This window comes from Geotrypetes seraphini, chromosome 3 (genome assembly GCF_902459505.1).
Source record: "Geotrypetes seraphini chromosome 3, aGeoSer1.1, whole genome shotgun sequence".
Lineage (NCBI taxonomy): Eukaryota > Metazoa > Chordata > Amphibia > Gymnophiona > Dermophiidae > Geotrypetes > Geotrypetes seraphini.
This window is the reverse complement of record NC_047086.1, coordinates 229,355,446-229,373,133: the sequence shown is the minus strand read 5'-3', so window position 1 is coordinate 229,373,133 and position 17,688 is coordinate 229,355,446. Positions and strand designations below refer to the sequence as shown.

At 45.3% G+C, this 17,688-nt stretch overlaps 1 protein-coding gene across 5 annotated transcripts in view; it reads left to right on the top strand.

Moving 5' to 3' along the window:
- BAZ2A (bromodomain adjacent to zinc finger domain 2A) overlaps positions 1–17,688 on the top strand; it is a 305,747-nt gene that overhangs the window by 207,753 nt on the left and 80,306 nt on the right. For 4 of the 5 annotated variants that reach the window (XM_033936976.1, XM_033936978.1, XM_033936977.1 and 1 more), the window contains exons 20-22: positions 11,028–11,125; positions 13,137–13,200; positions 13,885–14,516. In XM_033936976.1, the coding sequence (XP_033792867.1) occupies positions 11,028–11,125; positions 13,137–13,200; positions 13,885–14,516 (794 nt within the window). The remainder of the gene's footprint in view (positions 1–11,027; positions 11,126–13,136; positions 13,201–13,884; positions 14,517–17,688) is intronic. The other variant, XM_033936980.1, reaches the window with a different exon arrangement.

Here is a 17,688-nt window from a genome sequence, read left to right as displayed (position 1 = left end):
AAAGCACCTTCATCTCAACTCGTGCTACAAGCTACTCATCACACCATCTCTCTCCTCCACCTCCTGGGGTTCGAGATCAACTACCCCAAGTCGCATCTGCTTCCCACCCAGCGACTTCAATTCATCGGAGCAGTCCTGGACACCACGCTGATGAGGGCCTTTCTCCCCTCAGATCGCAAGCAGACCCTGCTCCATCTCTGCCGTCAGGTACTCATGCATCCCTCCATTCCTGCCCGACAGATGATGGTCCTTCTGGGTCACATGGCCTCGACAGTGCATGTCCTTCCTCTGGCGCGACTCCACCTCAGGACACCTCAATGGACTCTCGCCAACCAATGGTCACAGACTACAGATCTTCTTTCTCATCCCATCTCTGTGACATCATCTCTTCAGCAATCTCTCCAATGGTGGTTGAACTCCTCAAATCTTTCCAGGGGTCTACTCTTTCATCTGCCCCCTCACTCTATGATCATCACCACCGATGCGTCCCCCTACGCATGGGGAGCTCACCTAGGCGACCTACGCACCCAGGGACTTTGGACCCCACAGGAGCGTCGTCATCACATAAATTTCCTGGAACTCAGAGCCATGTTCTACGCCCTCAAGGCTTTCCAACATCTTCTCTGCCCTCAAGTCCTCCTCCTGTGCACAGACAATCAAGTCGCCATGTACTACATAAACAAGCAGGGCGGCACCGGATCTCGCCCCCTTTGTTTGGAGGCTCTGCGCATCTGGACCTGGGCCACGGACCGCAATCTCTTTCTCAGGGCGGTCTATATCCAGGGCGAACAGAACTCTCTGGCCGACAATCTCAGCCGCATCCTTCAACCTCACGAGTGGACGTTGGACCCTCCGACTCTGCTCTCCATCTTTGCTCGATGGGGCACTCCACAGGTGGACCTCTTTGCAGCTCCTCACAACCATCAGCTGCCCCAATTCTGTTCCAGACTCTTCTCTCCTCACCATCTGGCTCCGGATGCATTCCTGCTCGACTGGAGGAATCGGTTCCTCTATGCCTTCCCTCCACTTCCTCTGATGTTGCGGACCTTGTCCAAACTCCGCAAGGACAACGCCACCATGATTCTCATCGCCCCTCGGTGGCCTCGTCAACACTGGTTCTCCCTCCTGCTTCAACTCAGCTCCAGGGAGCCCATTCCTCTTCCTGTGTTTCCTACTCTGCTTACACAGCAGCATCAGTCTCTACTGCATCCCAATCTGTCTTCCCTCCACCTGACAGCTTGGTTTCTCTCGGGCTGACCTCTCCGGAGAATCTATCTCAACCGGTCCGCCTCATCTTGGACGCCTCCAGGAAACCGGCCACTCTCCAATGTTACCATCAGAAGTGGACCAGATTCTCCTCGTGGTGTCTCCGGCATCATCAGGAACCCACCTCCTTAGCGGTGGAAACCGTATTGGAATATTTGCTCTCGCTGTCCAATGCTGGCCTCAAAACTACCTCCATCAGAGTCCACCTCAGTGCCATCACTGCGTTTCACGAGCCTATTCTCGGAAAACCCCTCACGGCTCATCCTCTGGTTTCCAGATTTATGAGAGGGCTCTTCAACATCAAACCGCCTCTCAAGCCTCCTCCTGTCGTCTGGGACCTGAATGTGGTTCTCTCAGCTCTCATGAAACCTCCGTTTGAGCCTCTTGCCACAACTTCTCTCAGGCTTCTTACCTGGAAGGTGCTTTTCCTAATTGCCATCACCTCTGCCAGGAGGGTTAGCGAACTGCATGCACTGGTTGCCGACCCACCCTTCACTGTTTTCCACCATGACAAGGTTGTTCTGCGTACCCACCCTAAATTCCTTCCCAAGGTGGTCTCAGCTTTTCACCTCAACCAGTCCATTGTGCTACCCGTCTTCTTCCCTAAGCCTCACTCGCATCCTGGGGAACAGGCGTTGCACACGCTGGATTGTAAGCGTGCCCTTGCTTACTATCTTGACCGTACCAGAGCTCACCGAACATCCCCTCAGCTCTTTTTGTCTTTCGACCCCAACCGTTTGGGTCATCCTGTCTCCAAACGGACACTTTCCAATTGGCTTGCTGCCTGTATTGCTTTCTGCTACGCTCGGGCCGGTCTCTCACTGGAAGGAGCTGTCACGGCCCACAGAGTCCGAGCTATGGCTGCTTCTGTAGCTTTCCTCCGCTCCACGCCCATCGAGGAAATCTGCAAGGCGGCCACTTGGTCCTCAGTTCACACGTTCACTACTCACTACTGTCTGGATGCGTTCTCCAGACGGGATGGACACTTCGGCCAATCTGTGTTACAAAATTTATTTTCCTAATGGCCAACCATCCCACCTCCCTCTTTGTTAGCTTGGAGGTCACCCATGTGTTAAGAATATGCTGCCTGCTTGTCCTGGGATAAAGCACAGTTACTTACCGTAACAGGTGTTATCCAGGGACAGCAGGCAGATATTCTTACGTCCCACCCACCTCCCCGGGTTGGCTTCTTAGCTGGCTTATCCTAACTGGGGACCACGCACTCCTCCGTCGGGCGGGAAGGCACTCGCGCACGCGCGGTGCGGCCAACTAGAAACTTCTAGTTAAAAAGGTCCGTACCGAGGGCTCCGTCGGTGACGTCACCCATGTGTTAAGAATATCTGCCTGCTGTCCCTGGATAACACCTGTTACGGTAAGTAACTGTGCTATGTGGTACAACAATGAGAGCAAAGAGTCAAATTTCATCACATAATACTTTTATTCATATTGACTGGAGTAGCAATTCAACAAATAACATACAATTGGAAAAATTATGACAGATTAAGTTATAACTTTTGGTGGAATTCGGTATGCCATATATATATAAAATGGAGCGCACAATACCAACACAGAAAGGTAAATTTCAGAAGATCTGGAGACCATTAGCAGATTTTTGTAATGATTAATAACATTTTCCCATAATAAGATATTTGTTAAGTGGAGATGGGGGTGGGTATTATTTTATTTATCTCATAATATGTATGAATCAATTAATACATTTTGATGTATTAGGTTAGATTTTCTGAAATAAGTAGGGAGGGATTGGGAGTTTTTCTATTTTATTTACATTTGTCATATTATAAAATATGAATATAAGTATGATATATTGTACTTAAAGTGTTCATGAAGAAAATCAAGTGTGTATTTATAAGATTATATGAATTTTTCTGGTACACTTGTTGTAATATGCAAAACTGAATAAAGAAATTAAAAAAAATAAAAAAGACATCACCTGAGATGATGTCGGTCAAATCAGGCAAGTCTTTTCGTAAGAGTAAGCATGTCGAGCCTTCGACACCCATTTCCAAGGTTCCACCGACGAAAGATTTGAATCTTTGGGAGGACTCTGAGGAACCTATTCTGACAGCTGATGAGGCTTCCTCAGATGATGGTTTTTCTAGGGAGCCTGTTTCAAAACCTAAACAGACCTCTTTTTCCAAGTTTTTGAGGGAAATGTCAGAGGCACTTTCCATTCCTCTTGAGTCTGATTCTAAAAAAATCTAAAGCATTTTTGGATGCATTGGATTTTGATCATCCCCCTAAGGAATTTCTTAAGCTCCCTCTTCATGATATTCTTAGGAAGACTTATTATAAAAATTTTGAAACACCTTTAACTGTTCCAGGAGCTCTTCGAAAGCTGGACTCTCTTTACAGGATGGTGGCTGTTCCTGGATTTGATAAGTCACAACTTCCTCACGAGTCACTTCTCGTTGAGTCTACTCTTAAGAAATCTGCAGGTGCCAGTATTTATGCTTCTGCTCCTCCTGGCAGAGAGGGATCGTTTTGGCAAGCGTTTATTCCAGAATTCTACGCTTGCCAATCGGTCTAGAAATTATGCTTTCCATTTTTCGTTTTACCTTAAACATTTAATTCAACAAGTGTCTGCTTTCCAGAAATATTTACCTGACCGAAAGCTTCCTCTTTTTCAGCAGCATATTGCTTCTTTGTTACAATTAAGAAAGTTTTTGGTTCGCTCTGTTTATGATACCTTTGAGCTTACCTCTAGAGCTACCGCCATGTCTGTTGCTATGAGAAGGTTGGCTTGGCTTCGAGTTTCTGAATTGGATGTCAATCATCAAGATCGTCTAGCCAATGCTCCTTGTTTGGGGGATGAACTTTATGGTGAGTCTACTATGACTTAGAAGCTCTCAGCTCATGAAACCAGGTGGGATACTTTAATTAAAAACAAGAAAAAGCCTCCACCTACTCGGCCTTACAGGCCACAATCTACTTACCAACGTAGGTTTGCTGCTATCCCTTACAACAACCTCAGTCTCAAACTCGGAGACCACATCAGACTCAACAACAGCAGTCCCGTCAGCAACAGCAGAAGCAACCAGCTGCACAAACTAAATCTCAGCAGCCCTTTTGACCTGTTTCTTCGAAGCATAGCCAATCTCAACATTTCTCATCCATTGCCTCAACCCATAGGGGGTTATCTTAAATGGTTCATCAACCGTTGGGAACTCATTACTTTGGATCATTGGGTCCTCACCATCGTCGTCAGGGTTACACTCTTCATTTCCGGACTCTTACTCCAGATTGTCCTTCAAAAGAGTCTGCTTTGGACCCTGCACAGAGCTCCGTTCTTCAGGAAGTACAATCTCTTCTTCAACTAAATGCCATCGAAGAAGTTCCTCTCGATCAACAGGGGAATGGGTTTCATTCCCGTTACTTCCTGATCCCCAAGAAGACGGGAGGACTCAGACCCATCTTGGATCTCAAAGCTCTCAACAACTTCTTGGTCAGAGAAAAGTTCAGGATGTTGTCACTAGCTCTCCTGTATCCTTATCTCAATCTCAACGATTGGCTATGTTCCCTAGACCTCAAAGAAGCCTATATGCATATACCCATGCATCTGGCCTCTCGGAAGTACCTTCGGTTCAAATTCATCATTATCATTACTAGTACAAGGTTCTTCCCTTCAGGTTGACATCTTCTCCCCGAGTTTTCATGAAATGCCTGATTGAGGTGGCTGCCTGTCTACGGTTACACGGTCTCCAGGTCTTTTCTTACCTGGACGACTGGTTGATCAAGGAGATCTCTTCTCGGAGAATGGCTCATGCAATATCCCAAACCATCTCCTTTCTTCAGTTTCTGGGATTCGAAGTCAACTTTCCAAAATCTCATCTCATTCCAACACAGCATCTTCAATTCATTGGGACAATTCTGGACACCATTCTGATGAGGACGTTTCTTTCACTTGATCGACTTCAGAATCTCATCTGTCTTTGTCAGCACGTGCTTTCTCGTCAGACCATCTCTGCCAGACACATGATGGTTCTTCTGGGACATATGGCTTCCACGGTCCAAGTCACACCCTGACAAGGCTTCCCAGTGTCTCCAGCGTCCCAGTAGTCTCAAGCCAGGGATCGTCTCTCGAAGCATATATCCATTACATCTTCGCTTCTGCAGTCTCTTCGTTGGTGGATGACCTCCTCCAATCTTTCCAGAGGTCTTCTTTTTCACTTGCTACCTCATCACAAGACAATCACCACAGACGCGTCCCCTTATGCCTGGGGGGGCGCATATGGACGATCTGCAGACTCAGGGTTTCTGAACTGCCAACGAAAAGAAATTTCATATCAATTTCTGGAACTAAGAGCGATGTTTTACGCCCTCAAAGCGTTTCAACATCTCCTCTTTCCTCAAGCCCTCCTTTGCATGGACAATCAAGTAGCAATGTACTACATCAAGAAACAGGGAGGCACGGGTTCTCTCCTGTTGTGTCAGGAGGCTCAAAAGATTTGGTCCTGTTCCTGAAAGCTGTCTTCATTCAAGGCGAGAAAAATTCTCTAGCAGACAACCTCAGCAGAATCCTTCAACCTCACGAATGGACTCTCGATGCTGTAACTCTCCAGTCAGTCTTTGCTCAATGGGGCACCCCGCAGGTGGACTTGTTTGCAGCGCCTCACAATCATCAGTTGCCAAGTTTTGCTCCAGACTTTACTCCCCTCTCCGTCTGGCGGCGGATGCCTTTCTACTGGATTGGACGGGTCGGTTTCTATATGCCTTCCCTCCTCTTCCTCTCATGTTGAGAACTCTGTTCAAACTCAAAAGAGAGTCAGCCACCATGATTCTCATTGCTCCTCGGTGGCCCAGACAACATTGGTTTTCCCTCCTCCTACAACTCAGTTCCAGGGAACCCATACTTCTTCCAGTGTTTCCTACTCTGCTTACTCAGAATCAGCAAATCCTTCTACATCCCAACCTTCAGTCTCTACACCTGACAGCTTGGTTTCTTTCGGGCTGAGCTCTACTCAGATGCTCCTCTCTCAACCTGTTCGTCACATCATTGATGCTTCTAGGAAACCGGCCACACAACAATGTTATCAACAGAAGTGGACTCGGTTTTCATTCTGGTGTTTACTTCATCATCACGATCCAACTTCATTGGCAGTAGAATTAGTACTGGATTATTTCCTTTCACTTTCGGATTCTGATCTTAAATCTACATCCATTAGAGTCCATCTCAGTGCTATTGCTGCTTTTCATGAACCAGTGCAGGGCAAACCCCTTACTGCTCATCCTTTGGTATCCAGATTCATGAAGGGGCTTTTCAATGTGAAACCACCTCTCAAGCCTCCGCCTGTAGTCTGGGACCTTAATGTGGTTCTTTCCAGTTTGATGAAGCCTCCGTTTGAACCAATGGCCACGGCTCATCTCAAGTTTCTTACCTGGAAAGTGGTTTTCCTTATTGCTCTCACCTCTGCCAGATCCACCTTTTACAGTTTTTCATCATGATAAGGTGGTTCTCCGTACTCATCCAAAGTTTCTTCCTAAAGTTGTCTCTGACTTTCACCTCCCAGTGTTTTTTCCAAAACCTCGTTCTCTTCCTGGGGAATGAGCTTTACATACTTTAGACTGTAAACGGGCTTTGGCTTACTACCTAGATCGCACAAAGCCACATCGATCCTCTCCCCAACTTTTCATCTCATTTGATCCAAATAAGTTGGGCATCCTATTTCTAAGAGAACGATTTCTAACTGGCTTGCCGTCTGCATTTCGTTCTGCTATGCTCATACCAGACTGGCACTGGAGAGCTGTGTCACAGCCCATAAAGTTTGAGCAATGGCAGCTTCTGTTGCTTTCCTCAGGTCTACTCCTATTGAGATCTGCAAAGCTGCCACCTGGTCCTCATTTCATACCTTTACTTCTCATTACTGTCTTTCTCCAGACAGGCTCTTCGGCCAATCTGTATTACAAAATTTATTTTCTTAAGAGCCAACTTTCCCACCATCCCATTCTGTTAGCTTGGAGGTCACCAATCAGTGAGAATATATGCCTGCTTGTCCTGGGATAAAGCACAGTTACTTACTGTAACAGGTGTTATCCAGGGACAGCAGGCAGATATTCTCACAACCCTCCCACCTCCCCAGGTTGGCTTCTTAGCTGGCTTACTTTAACTGAGGAACCACGCGCCTCCGGGCGGGAAGACACTCGCGCATGTGCGGTGCGGGCAGCCGAGAACTTTCCAAGTTCTTAAAGTGGTCCGTACTGAGGGCTCCGTGGTGACGTCACCCATCAGTGAGAATATCTGCCTGCTGTCCCCGGTTAACACCTGTTACGGTAAGTAATTGTGCTTTATGGGAAGGAACAGTCTCCTGCTATCTGTTCCCTACTTCTAGCCCAGCTCTTATGCAGTTTCTCCCGAGGAGATGAGTAGTTTAGCTTAGGGCTAATGTCACAGACCTCTGGCTGCCCCTCCCCATTTCTGTTCAGCACTGCGTAGGAGAAACTCAGGGACCTAGGTCATACTTGAGTTCTTAAAGGTGAAGTATTATAGTTTCTCTGGGCTTTAAAGAAGTCTCTTGCCTGACGCTTGCTTAAAGAAGCCCTAACCCCTTCTATTGATTAATACTTTCTCTAAGAAACCTGGCACATCTATCACATCATGCTTATATATATGTTCGGTCTCTACCGTTTTGCTCGGCACCGACGTCAGACTCACCGGTCTACAATTTCCCAGATCACTTCTGGAATACTTTAAAAAAAAATAAAAAAAATTGACATTACTTTGACCACCCTTCTGTCTGCTGGTACCATGCTGGATTTTAAAGATAAATGGCAGATGATGTTTAATGTGAGCAAGTGCAAAGTGATGCATGTAGGAAAGAGGAACCTGAACTATAGTTACATGATGCAATCACGACCAAGGAAAAGGATCTACCACCCAGGAGAAGGATCTAAGTGTCATCGTTGAGGATAAATCGAAACCCTCAGCTCAGTGTTAAGCGGCAGCTAAAAAGCAAATAGAATATTAAGAATTATCAGGAAAGGAATGGAAAACAAAGACGAAAATGTTATAATGCCTTTGTATTAGTGTTGCCCGATTCAGGAAAAAATTTTTTGATTCGATTCAGCCTATTGAATCGATTATTTGATTAGATTTTCCTGCCCAATTGGGTGTTTTTTTCAAACATCCTGGTGGGTTTATTTTATAGCCTCTTAACCGCCTTTGCCCTCTCTTACCCATACTGGCGCTGTGGTATAAACAAAATAAACAAACAAAAAAGGCTTTTCCCCTCTGTGTTAAATCCTAGCTCATGTTCGCAGTCTAACACCAGCTCTGGGAGGATACACATTTCAAATCTGACATATTGTAATCACAAATCAGAAAATAAAATTATTTTTTCTACCTTTTATTGTTTGGTCATTATTCGAATCATGTTGGTTCTTTCCTCACATACATCACAGATCACATCTTCATCATACTCTATACGTAGCCCTTCCTCAGTCTCAATAGCATGGTTCAACACCTCAGCGGTCTTCTCCATTATATTTTCACCCACTGCCCCACATCCCATTTTTGCAGGCTCATCATTGAGTTCTTGTAACCCAAACATATCCATATCATCTAAGTCATACTGACATGTGTTCTCTGACATTTTCAAAATATTGATGTAGCCATATTCTGCAGGCTCTGGATTGGAGCAATGAATGTACTTTCTGGGTCGAGAATACAATACTTCCTTAACTTTTTCAGCAATCACCGTCCCGGAGAGAAGGTTGCAGGATTATATCTGGACTGACTTGGACTTGAACACCCTTCTCCCATTCTTGTTTCCATGTGTCCACAAAAAGATAGTCATCAAGATTAATGTGCTGAGAATCTGGAATTTTCATGGCACTTATTAGGTCTTTCCAGAATACCTCTGCGGGTCTCTTTTGTTCATTTTGACTTGTTCCTGCATTTAGCTTAGGAAGAAAAAAATCAAATTCTTTTCCCTTTTACTAAACTGTGCTAGCATTTTTAGTGGCAGGAATCATGCTGAATGCTCCGCGCTGCTCCTAATGCTCATAGAGTTCCTATGAGTGTTGGGAGTATCGCAGGGCATTCAGCGCAGCTCCCAGTGCTAAAAATGCTAGCGCAGTTTAGTAAAAGGGAAAAGAATTTGATTCTTTTTCTTCCTAAGCTAAATACAGGAACAAGTCAAAACCCTAAGCAAATGAACAAAAAAGACCTTTGCCTTCGATGTTTGCCCCCCCTAGGCGTCTACTCCTATCCAGTCCCCTCTGTCTTCATCCAAGCGGCTGCGGGTTTCTTGGGACGAGGGTTTTTTCTTTGCTGACATGGTTTCACTTGATGAGGATTTGGACCTTTGGTTGATCCACAAGATCCTCTCGGGATTGGGGGGGAATGATGTGGACAGTTGTTTTTCTGAGATGCCGGTGGGCGAGGATGCTTCAGTCGTGTGCATTTTTCACCGGGAAGAACTACAGGAGCTTATTCTTCCTGTTTCTTTGGTTTTGCGCTTTGAGAAGGAAGCTAAGGACCCCCTCGTGTTGTGGACCCTCTGCTTCAGGGAATCCAGTCAGCCTCCTGTTCTTTTCCTATGCATCAGGATATTCAAGATGCGGTGCAAGCACAGTGGAAGACTCCAGATGTACCTTTCCACTTGGCGTAGTCCATGACCAAGCTCTAGGGATACCTTTAAGCCTCCTGTGGTTGATGCAGTGGTTTCAGCTATCGCCCGTAGACATATGGTTCCAGTTGAAGGCAGTTCGGCCTTGAGAGACTCCCAGGATCATAAGATGGAGTCTCTTCTTAAGCAGAGTTTTGAAGTGGCTGCTTTGGTTGTCCAGGCAGCAATTTGTGGTGGTCTGGTAGCTCGGGCTTGTTTCCGGTAGTCTGAGTGGGTCCTTGACTGGGAGTTTGCTGATTGGTCCTTGGTGGATTAGGAGGTGGCTAAGATTGAGCTCAGCGCTTCTTATCTCTCGGATGCCATGTATGATCTGTTGCAGGCATCTGCCAAGTCTATGGCCCTCAGAGTGGCCACTTGCCGTACCTTGTGGCTTTGGGGTTGGTCGGTGGATGCAGCTTCTAAGGCTAAGCTCAGTAAATTTCCTTTTCGGGGATCCTTCCTTTTGGGGGTGGAGTTGGAAAAGCTTGTTCAGACCTTGAGTGACTTTAAGGTGCCCCAGCTTCCAGAGGATCATCCTCGCCAGGCATTGCGGGATGGCATCGCCCGTGGGCATTTCCGTGTCTTTCGTTGGTACCACCCTTTTTTCCTTCCAGCCTTTTAAATTTTTCATCTATCAAAGGCTGCCATTACACAAAACAGCACCAATCTTTGCTTTCTTATCAGGCGGCTTTCTGGGACAGGAATTGAAACCTTTGCTATTGAGTACCATGTCTTATAATCATTTTTGAAAGCAATTGAAAATACATCTGTTTATCAATTAATTAATTTTTTCTAGCCTGTATTATTTGTTAAATTTTGTAAACTGCATCGAACTTACCAGTTATGTGGTATAGAAATGACTTGTTATGCTATGTTTTTTCAGTGCATGCAGTCCTTTCGGGGAGCCTGCCGGGGGGGGGGGTCATGACTCCACCGGAGGCACCTCCTCCGCCTGTCCAGCCCAATGACTTGTTGCGGGACCTTCCCCCAGTTCCGGTGGGAGCCCAGTTGATGGTGTTTTACCAGGGCTGGACCGCGATCACAATGGATCAGTGAATCTTAGAGGTGATTCAGGACGGCTATGCTCTCAAGTTTTCCTGGCCCTTACCAGATCGTTTCCTCTCTTCTCCTTATCAGGCAACTTGGAAGAAGCGGGCGTTTCATCAGATGCTGCAAAGGTTGCTGGACCTCAAAGCAGTAGTTCCAGTACCTCCTCAGGAGGTTCGCACCGGCAGGTACTCCATTTAGTTCGTAGTGCCCAAGAGAGAGGGGTCTTTTCGGCCCATTAGCCACATTAGTGGTTTTTATCGCCAGCCATGGCAGTAAAAGCTCCGATGCTCATAAAATTCCTATGAGCTTCGGAATTTTTACTGACAGCTGTGCTTCATTTTCTCTGCTGCTGCAGTACACTTATCTAAACATCTCATTTGGGGTTCAGGATAAATGCGCTCTGCTTTGCTTCAGTCTGGCAGTCTCTTTCATACATTATCTTTGCAGTATCAGCTATGTTTGTCTCTCTATTGCTTCTGCTTCAACTTAACTGTGATACTCAGATTTACCCACTTGTACTGTTCCTCTTTTGGCCTCTTGGTACTATCTGTCATTCAGCTTTTCACTGGTAATTGTTTATAGGCTTGTGCTTATGGCATTCAGTATTCTAGGACTTTCAGTCTTCCCTCTCAGTGTTTAGAAGGTGGCAACCTCCTAATGTAGCTGGTGTTTCCTTTACATTTTACTTTGTTACTTTTTTGGTTACAGCCTTCCTATGCTTTTGTTTAAACGTCTTGGACTATAAATGTGGTCTCCTTCCCGTACTTGTGAACTGCTTTGCTATATCCTACACATTCTGGACTGATCTATGGGCTGCTAAGGAAGGAAAATGTATATCTTACCTGAAAATTTTCTTTCATTTAGTCTAAACAGATAAGTCCAAAAACCCACTCTTGAATTTTGTTACCATATATACTTGAATATAAATCAAGATTTTTGGCCCAAAAAAATGGCCTAAAAATGGGGGTCTCTGTTTGTTTATATTCAGGTCCTCAGGTGTGTTCCCCCACTCCCTACCTGGACCTGTTGCAGTCCTGCTTTAAGCCCTGGTGGTCCAGCAGTGAGTCGGGACAGGCGCGATCCTTGCCGCATCCTGTCCTGGCAACTGTTAACCATCCTGCCACCCTCCCACCTCCTGGACTCCTCTACAACATACCTTTGAACCCTATCTTCGCTCGCTCTTGCCCCGTGCAGAGCCACGATCAGAAATTGCTGCTGTAAATTCCTGCAGCAGTCTTGCAAGACTGCCCTGGGAACTTTCGGCAGCCTTTTCTGATTGCAGCTCTGCATAGGGCAGCAGCGAACGAAGATAGCTCCTGCCCCACTTCACCGTTAGACCACTAGGGTTCAAAGGTATGTTGTAGAGGGGTTTGGGAGGTGGAGTGTTTAACATTTGCCGGGACAGGATGCGGGAAGGATCGCTGCTGTCCTGGTTCACCGCTGGACCACCAGGGCTTAATCAGGCCCGTGGGAGGCCTGCAACGGGCCTGGGAGGCAGAGGGTGGAGGGTTGGTTAACAGTTGTCCGGGACAGGACGCGGGAAGGATCGCTCCTGTTCTGGCTCACCATTGGACCACCAGGGCTTAAGGGAGGCTTGCAGTGGGTATAGGAGGCTGGGTACAAGGCAGAGCAATTGAATATAAACCCCCTGGTTTATATTCGAGTGATCCTTTTTCCTCTCTTTTGGGGTCATTCTGTCTCTGTTAATAAAATCCACCTTCGCTTGAGGAACTGTTTTGTTATGGCTGTTCATTAGCTCTTTCTTTGAATTTTATTTCAGTAGAATTCAATAATTCAGATGTTGGACTATACTGTATATTATTGGCTTACAATGTTTTAAATTCAATGTCAAAGTAATATGTCACTAGGTTACAGTGGTTCCTTGTTGACTTTAATTCTTCTACAGTATCCCTGTTTTGGTTGCATATTAAGAGCCTGTCATCAATAGCATCCTATTGTTTTAGTTATGCTTATGGTACATGCTTAAAACCGTTTGCATGGCTCCATTACTTTGACAAGCTTAGTTTTAATAATTTAGGAAGCTCAAACAGAACAATTTGTTGTTGTCTGTAATAGAATTTTCATCTTTGGTTCTTAAGTTTTGACCTGAGTTTATGGAAAAGCAAAACTTGCTCCAACCCCCAAAAAAGGAGCGAAGACAGCTCAGAATTTTTCTTTGTCTCCATCTACTGGTAGGGGAACATAATTCACTTGTCTGGCAGGACTGGCCTGGCAGGACTCAAGAAAAGGAAATTAACAGGTAGGTTTTAAATTTCATCTTAATATGCAAATGTGCCTTCCATCACAAAGGCAGCCTACTGGAGAGGCCTCCCTCGTTTGCTGTCATGCAGTTCATTTTTTTTCCAGTGTGGCTTGACATTTAAATTTTATTTTTTTCTATTCCATCTAATCCTAGATTACTTCATAATATACACCAAACATTAAATTGTGACACCCCTGCACTGCAACCTTCAAAGCCTATAGGCTATACTTAATACCGTGTGAAAAATCACTTGGAATAAAATTGTGATCCAGTTAACTGAGAAGGTCCCAAATTTTGATTTGGGATTTCTTAGTTTGAGCCTATTTTTGTAGGATGATGCTGTGGTGTCATATATAGTTTGTTTTTTCACTGCTCACCTGTGAGAATGTCTTAATATGCATAACACTAAGGGACCATTTTGAGTTCTGAAACCATATTTTGGACTGTGTTGGTCTGCTAGCAGGAGAGAGCTAATGTGAGAGGAGCAGAAACCACTCAATGAGCAGCCATTTGACAGACAGCTGCAAAAAGTATTGGCAACCAGTTCATATTTTATGGTTGCCATTAGCCACTTGGCCATTGGATTTCTGCTCATTTATAATATTCCTAACTCATGCTACAAATTCTTATGCCTATGGCCATGGAATACTGCTGCTGTTAATGGCTGATTTCTCTTTTTAGTTCTTCCCGAGGATGCTGCCTCAGAGAAGGTGGAAGAGGATCTAAAATTCTTGCTCTCTGACAGCCCATCTTTGAAAGCTGAGCCAATGGAGGAGCCCATCAGTGGTGCCAGAAACTGCTCCCCTGCCAGATCTCGTGGCCGACCTAGGAAAGCTGTGCCTGATCCAGCAGAAAAGGAGAGAACTAAGCGAAGGCGATTGACCAAGGTGGAACTTGAAGCTGAGTCTCTCAACGGCACTTACTTTACAAATCAGAGCCAGCATGACCTCAGCCAGTCAGCGTTCCTTTCATGGCTGAGCCAGACCCAGCACTGTTTGATACCCAGTGCTGTTCTCAGTCTTGAAAGCAGCCCCAGGAAGCCCAACCCTAATTTCCTGCCCCCTGAGGAGCTTTCCTCACCCCCCTTGGATATTTTGGAAAACAGTAGCACTAACACTGAATCTACCAGAGAGACAGTGGAGAAGCAGGGCCAGTGGTTTAAATTGCTTCCCCGGACACCCTGCAACCCCCCCACACTGCCCCCCTCACTTGTTTCTACCTCCCAGGAAGATTCTCCCATCCAGAGGGCAGTGCCTCAGTCTTACAATCTTCCATGTGCCAGGACTTCAGCCCCAGTTCCTGCAGTGAGACAGGTAAACCCCTCTACTCGGCAGCTTCTAAGAGGTAAAACATTTTAAGGTCTCCTTAGGAGCTGTTATGTTTGAAACAGTAAAAAAATAGGGTTGCCAATGGGATGAAAATTGGCTTGTAGTTTGTTCTTGTGTAGTGGCTGGGTGGGTTGTTTTGTTTTTCTTTTTTACTGACAATATGCCAGATTTATAACAGCAGCCCAACTTTTGTAGCGACACAAGTTTTACCACTGACATTTTTGTGTGCAATTTTATAGGTGACCTTGGTTGATACAACTTCAATGGTGGCCAGTTGAGATGAGAATTGAATTTATTATGTTTGGTATACAAATATTATATAGGTGTACTGCAATTGTTAGCAGAAGTTTTAGTGGCAATGTTACTTAAGTCATTTCAGAAAATTATACTAAAGTTGCCTTCACATGCAGAGATTAGATTGAAGATAACTAGAAAACAGACTTTAGATAATGTGGGTCCTCAGTTTAGGAATGACCTTCCCTTGGAAATTAGGGAGCAATTCAGGAAGACATGGAAGGACATTTTTTAAACAGAATTTTGGACTGTAATATGTGTGATCTTAGCTATTATGTAATAATGTATTTTATAATTGTTTTTAAACTAATTTCTGTAATTTTATTATTCTGTTGCATCCCTTTTGGACTTAGTATGTTAGATGTTTAATCATTACATTACATTACATTAGTGATTTCTATTCCGCTTGTGCCTTGCGGTTCTAAGCGGATTACAAGTTAGAAGACTGGACATTTCCAGTAGCATTGCAGTACATGTAATCAAGAATGTAAATTTGCAGAAATCATAACACTTTTCTGAGTACATGCTTCTCCCACCTTAGAGAGAGAGTTAGAGCCCTATGTAGTTTCAATTTCTGCAAGCAATCTGCAGAACTCTTTTGGATTTGCTCTGCATCATTTTCTTATTTTTTTGCTTAAAGTTAGTCTTTTTTTGGTGGCTTAAGTGCCTTGAGGCCCCTTTGCAGTGGTCCTCTGTCGGAAGAAAGGATGCAGTCCTGCAGAGCCGGACTGCTGCTTCACTGAGAAACGTCAGTGGATCTGTGGAGCCAGCCTTCTGTGTGCCACCCTTCCTGGACTCGGGATCCATTCCCCAGAGAGCTCGCTTGCCCTCTGACCTTGTCAGGTGTTTAAGCGCAAGCTATATGCATCCTGAGTCAAACATCCACCAGGTTTCAGGGCACAGGCTGGATTTTCCATCTGCGGTTGCATGGAGAGGATCCATTGGGGCAAAGGTTACAGTCGGTGTCTGTCTGACTTGGAGTCCGAAGATCTTCAAGTTTGGTCATTTTGGAGCTGTTCTGAGGCAGAAAATAATTTTCCTCCATTTAGCTGCAGTATACAGATTGACAGGCAGGCACTTCAGACACTGTGCATACACCTTCATTATTTCCTATGGGAACTTCGAGAGGTGGGGGTGGCGGTCTGTGAAACTCTCTAAAACTCATTTTTGAGAGTTTCTGAGGGTACGGTTCAGGTCTCCTATCTCCCCAAACTCCAAATCACTATTTTTTATTTTCGGATTTTGTTTATTTTTGCCGGTTTAGGTGCGAATTCGCTGGCAGTGGCCATCTTAGATTTTTATCAAAGTTTTATTACTGCATCAAAACCCCTCAATTTAATTTAAAATCATTTGGGATGGACTCCCCAGCTCCTAATCTGTCGAATGTGTTCATTGATTGTGCCGAATTGACGCCGGATCAATGATCATGTACCACATGCTGCAGCATGCTGGGGAATGGAGCAGGAGTTTTGGGCTTTGTCTCTTTAAGATCATCCAGGGCTAGGAAGCTGGCCTGGGTCTTTGATTTTGGGAAAAAATCCCGCCCAGAGGTCGTTCTGGAGTCTGGTACCAAACACCGGCATTACAAATCAGGGGACTCTTTTGGTGTACGGTGGGCATCTCAGCAGGGAACTCCAAAGGACAAGGGGTGTGAATTTTCACTGGATTTTACTTGTCTCCTCTGAAAAGTGTGTTCTTCGGACCCAGCTCTTTTGATGCAATCTTGGGCTTGTTGGTTTCTTTTCAGCTGGTTACACCAGTGTCAGAGCTCCCTTTTCAAGGGCCCTCTTGTCCTGATATGGCAAAGCTCGATTGGATTGGTTGCCATACAGATACTATGCTTCTTCTGTCTCCGGACATTTCTTCTATTTTGGATCTGGTTGATACCCTTGCTGGAACTAGGCAACATGGTCGCTTTGAGAGTCCGGATTTAGGAGAGGATCCCTTCATCTGCAGGCTTTTTAAGCCTGGCTAGTTTCACCATTTTATTGCTGATGTTCTGAAAGAGCTCAGATTGGAATCTCCACCTTCTTGTCTCAGTATTCAATCATGGACTGTTCTAATATGCTGTCCTCCTCCTTTTTTCCATCCCATCCTCAGCTTCTTGGTCTGGTTACAGAACAATGGCATACCCCAGAAAGCTCTTTCTGGCTCTCTAAAGCTGTGACTAAGTTTTATCCCCTGGCTCCTGATTTTCAGCAGTATTTTGTGCAGCCTAAGGTGGATTCCTCCGTGGCGCGGGTTACCTGATGCACGGCCTTCCCTAGTGATAGGGGAATAGTCTAAAGGACTCCCAGAATCACGAAGTGGATGTTTATATTGAAAAAGTTTTTTGAAGTGGCTTATTCAGGTATCAAGATTGCGCAGTGTGCCCTCTACAGATGTGGATGATTGTCCCCAGCTAGTAATGGTCGGTGTGGATTATGTGTCGGACGCCCTTTATGATCTCTTTCGAGTTCTTAGTAAAGTCTCAGCTTATGTGGCCTAGAAATATCTAAGAAAAGACCATTTAAACTAAATTAATTTATGGAGCATGTATGGTTGGGTAGACTGGATGGACCACTCGGGTCTTTATCTGCCATCATTTACTATGTTACTGTTGTTACTATGTGGTATCTGTGCACCGGACTCTTTGGATCTGTCATTGGGCTGAAGATGCCTCCAAGGCCACTTTATGCAGACTTCCTTTCAAGATCAGGTTCTTTTTGGCAAAGGTCTGGATGACCTCATGGCCAGTATTGCTGATCGCTGCTCTAAGTCTCTCCCTGTGAACAAGTCTCGCCAGACTTTGTGAGGGGACCATAGTAATTTTCGTCCCTCCCGTCGATTTCATCAGGGATCCTCGGACTCGTTCTCCCAGAGA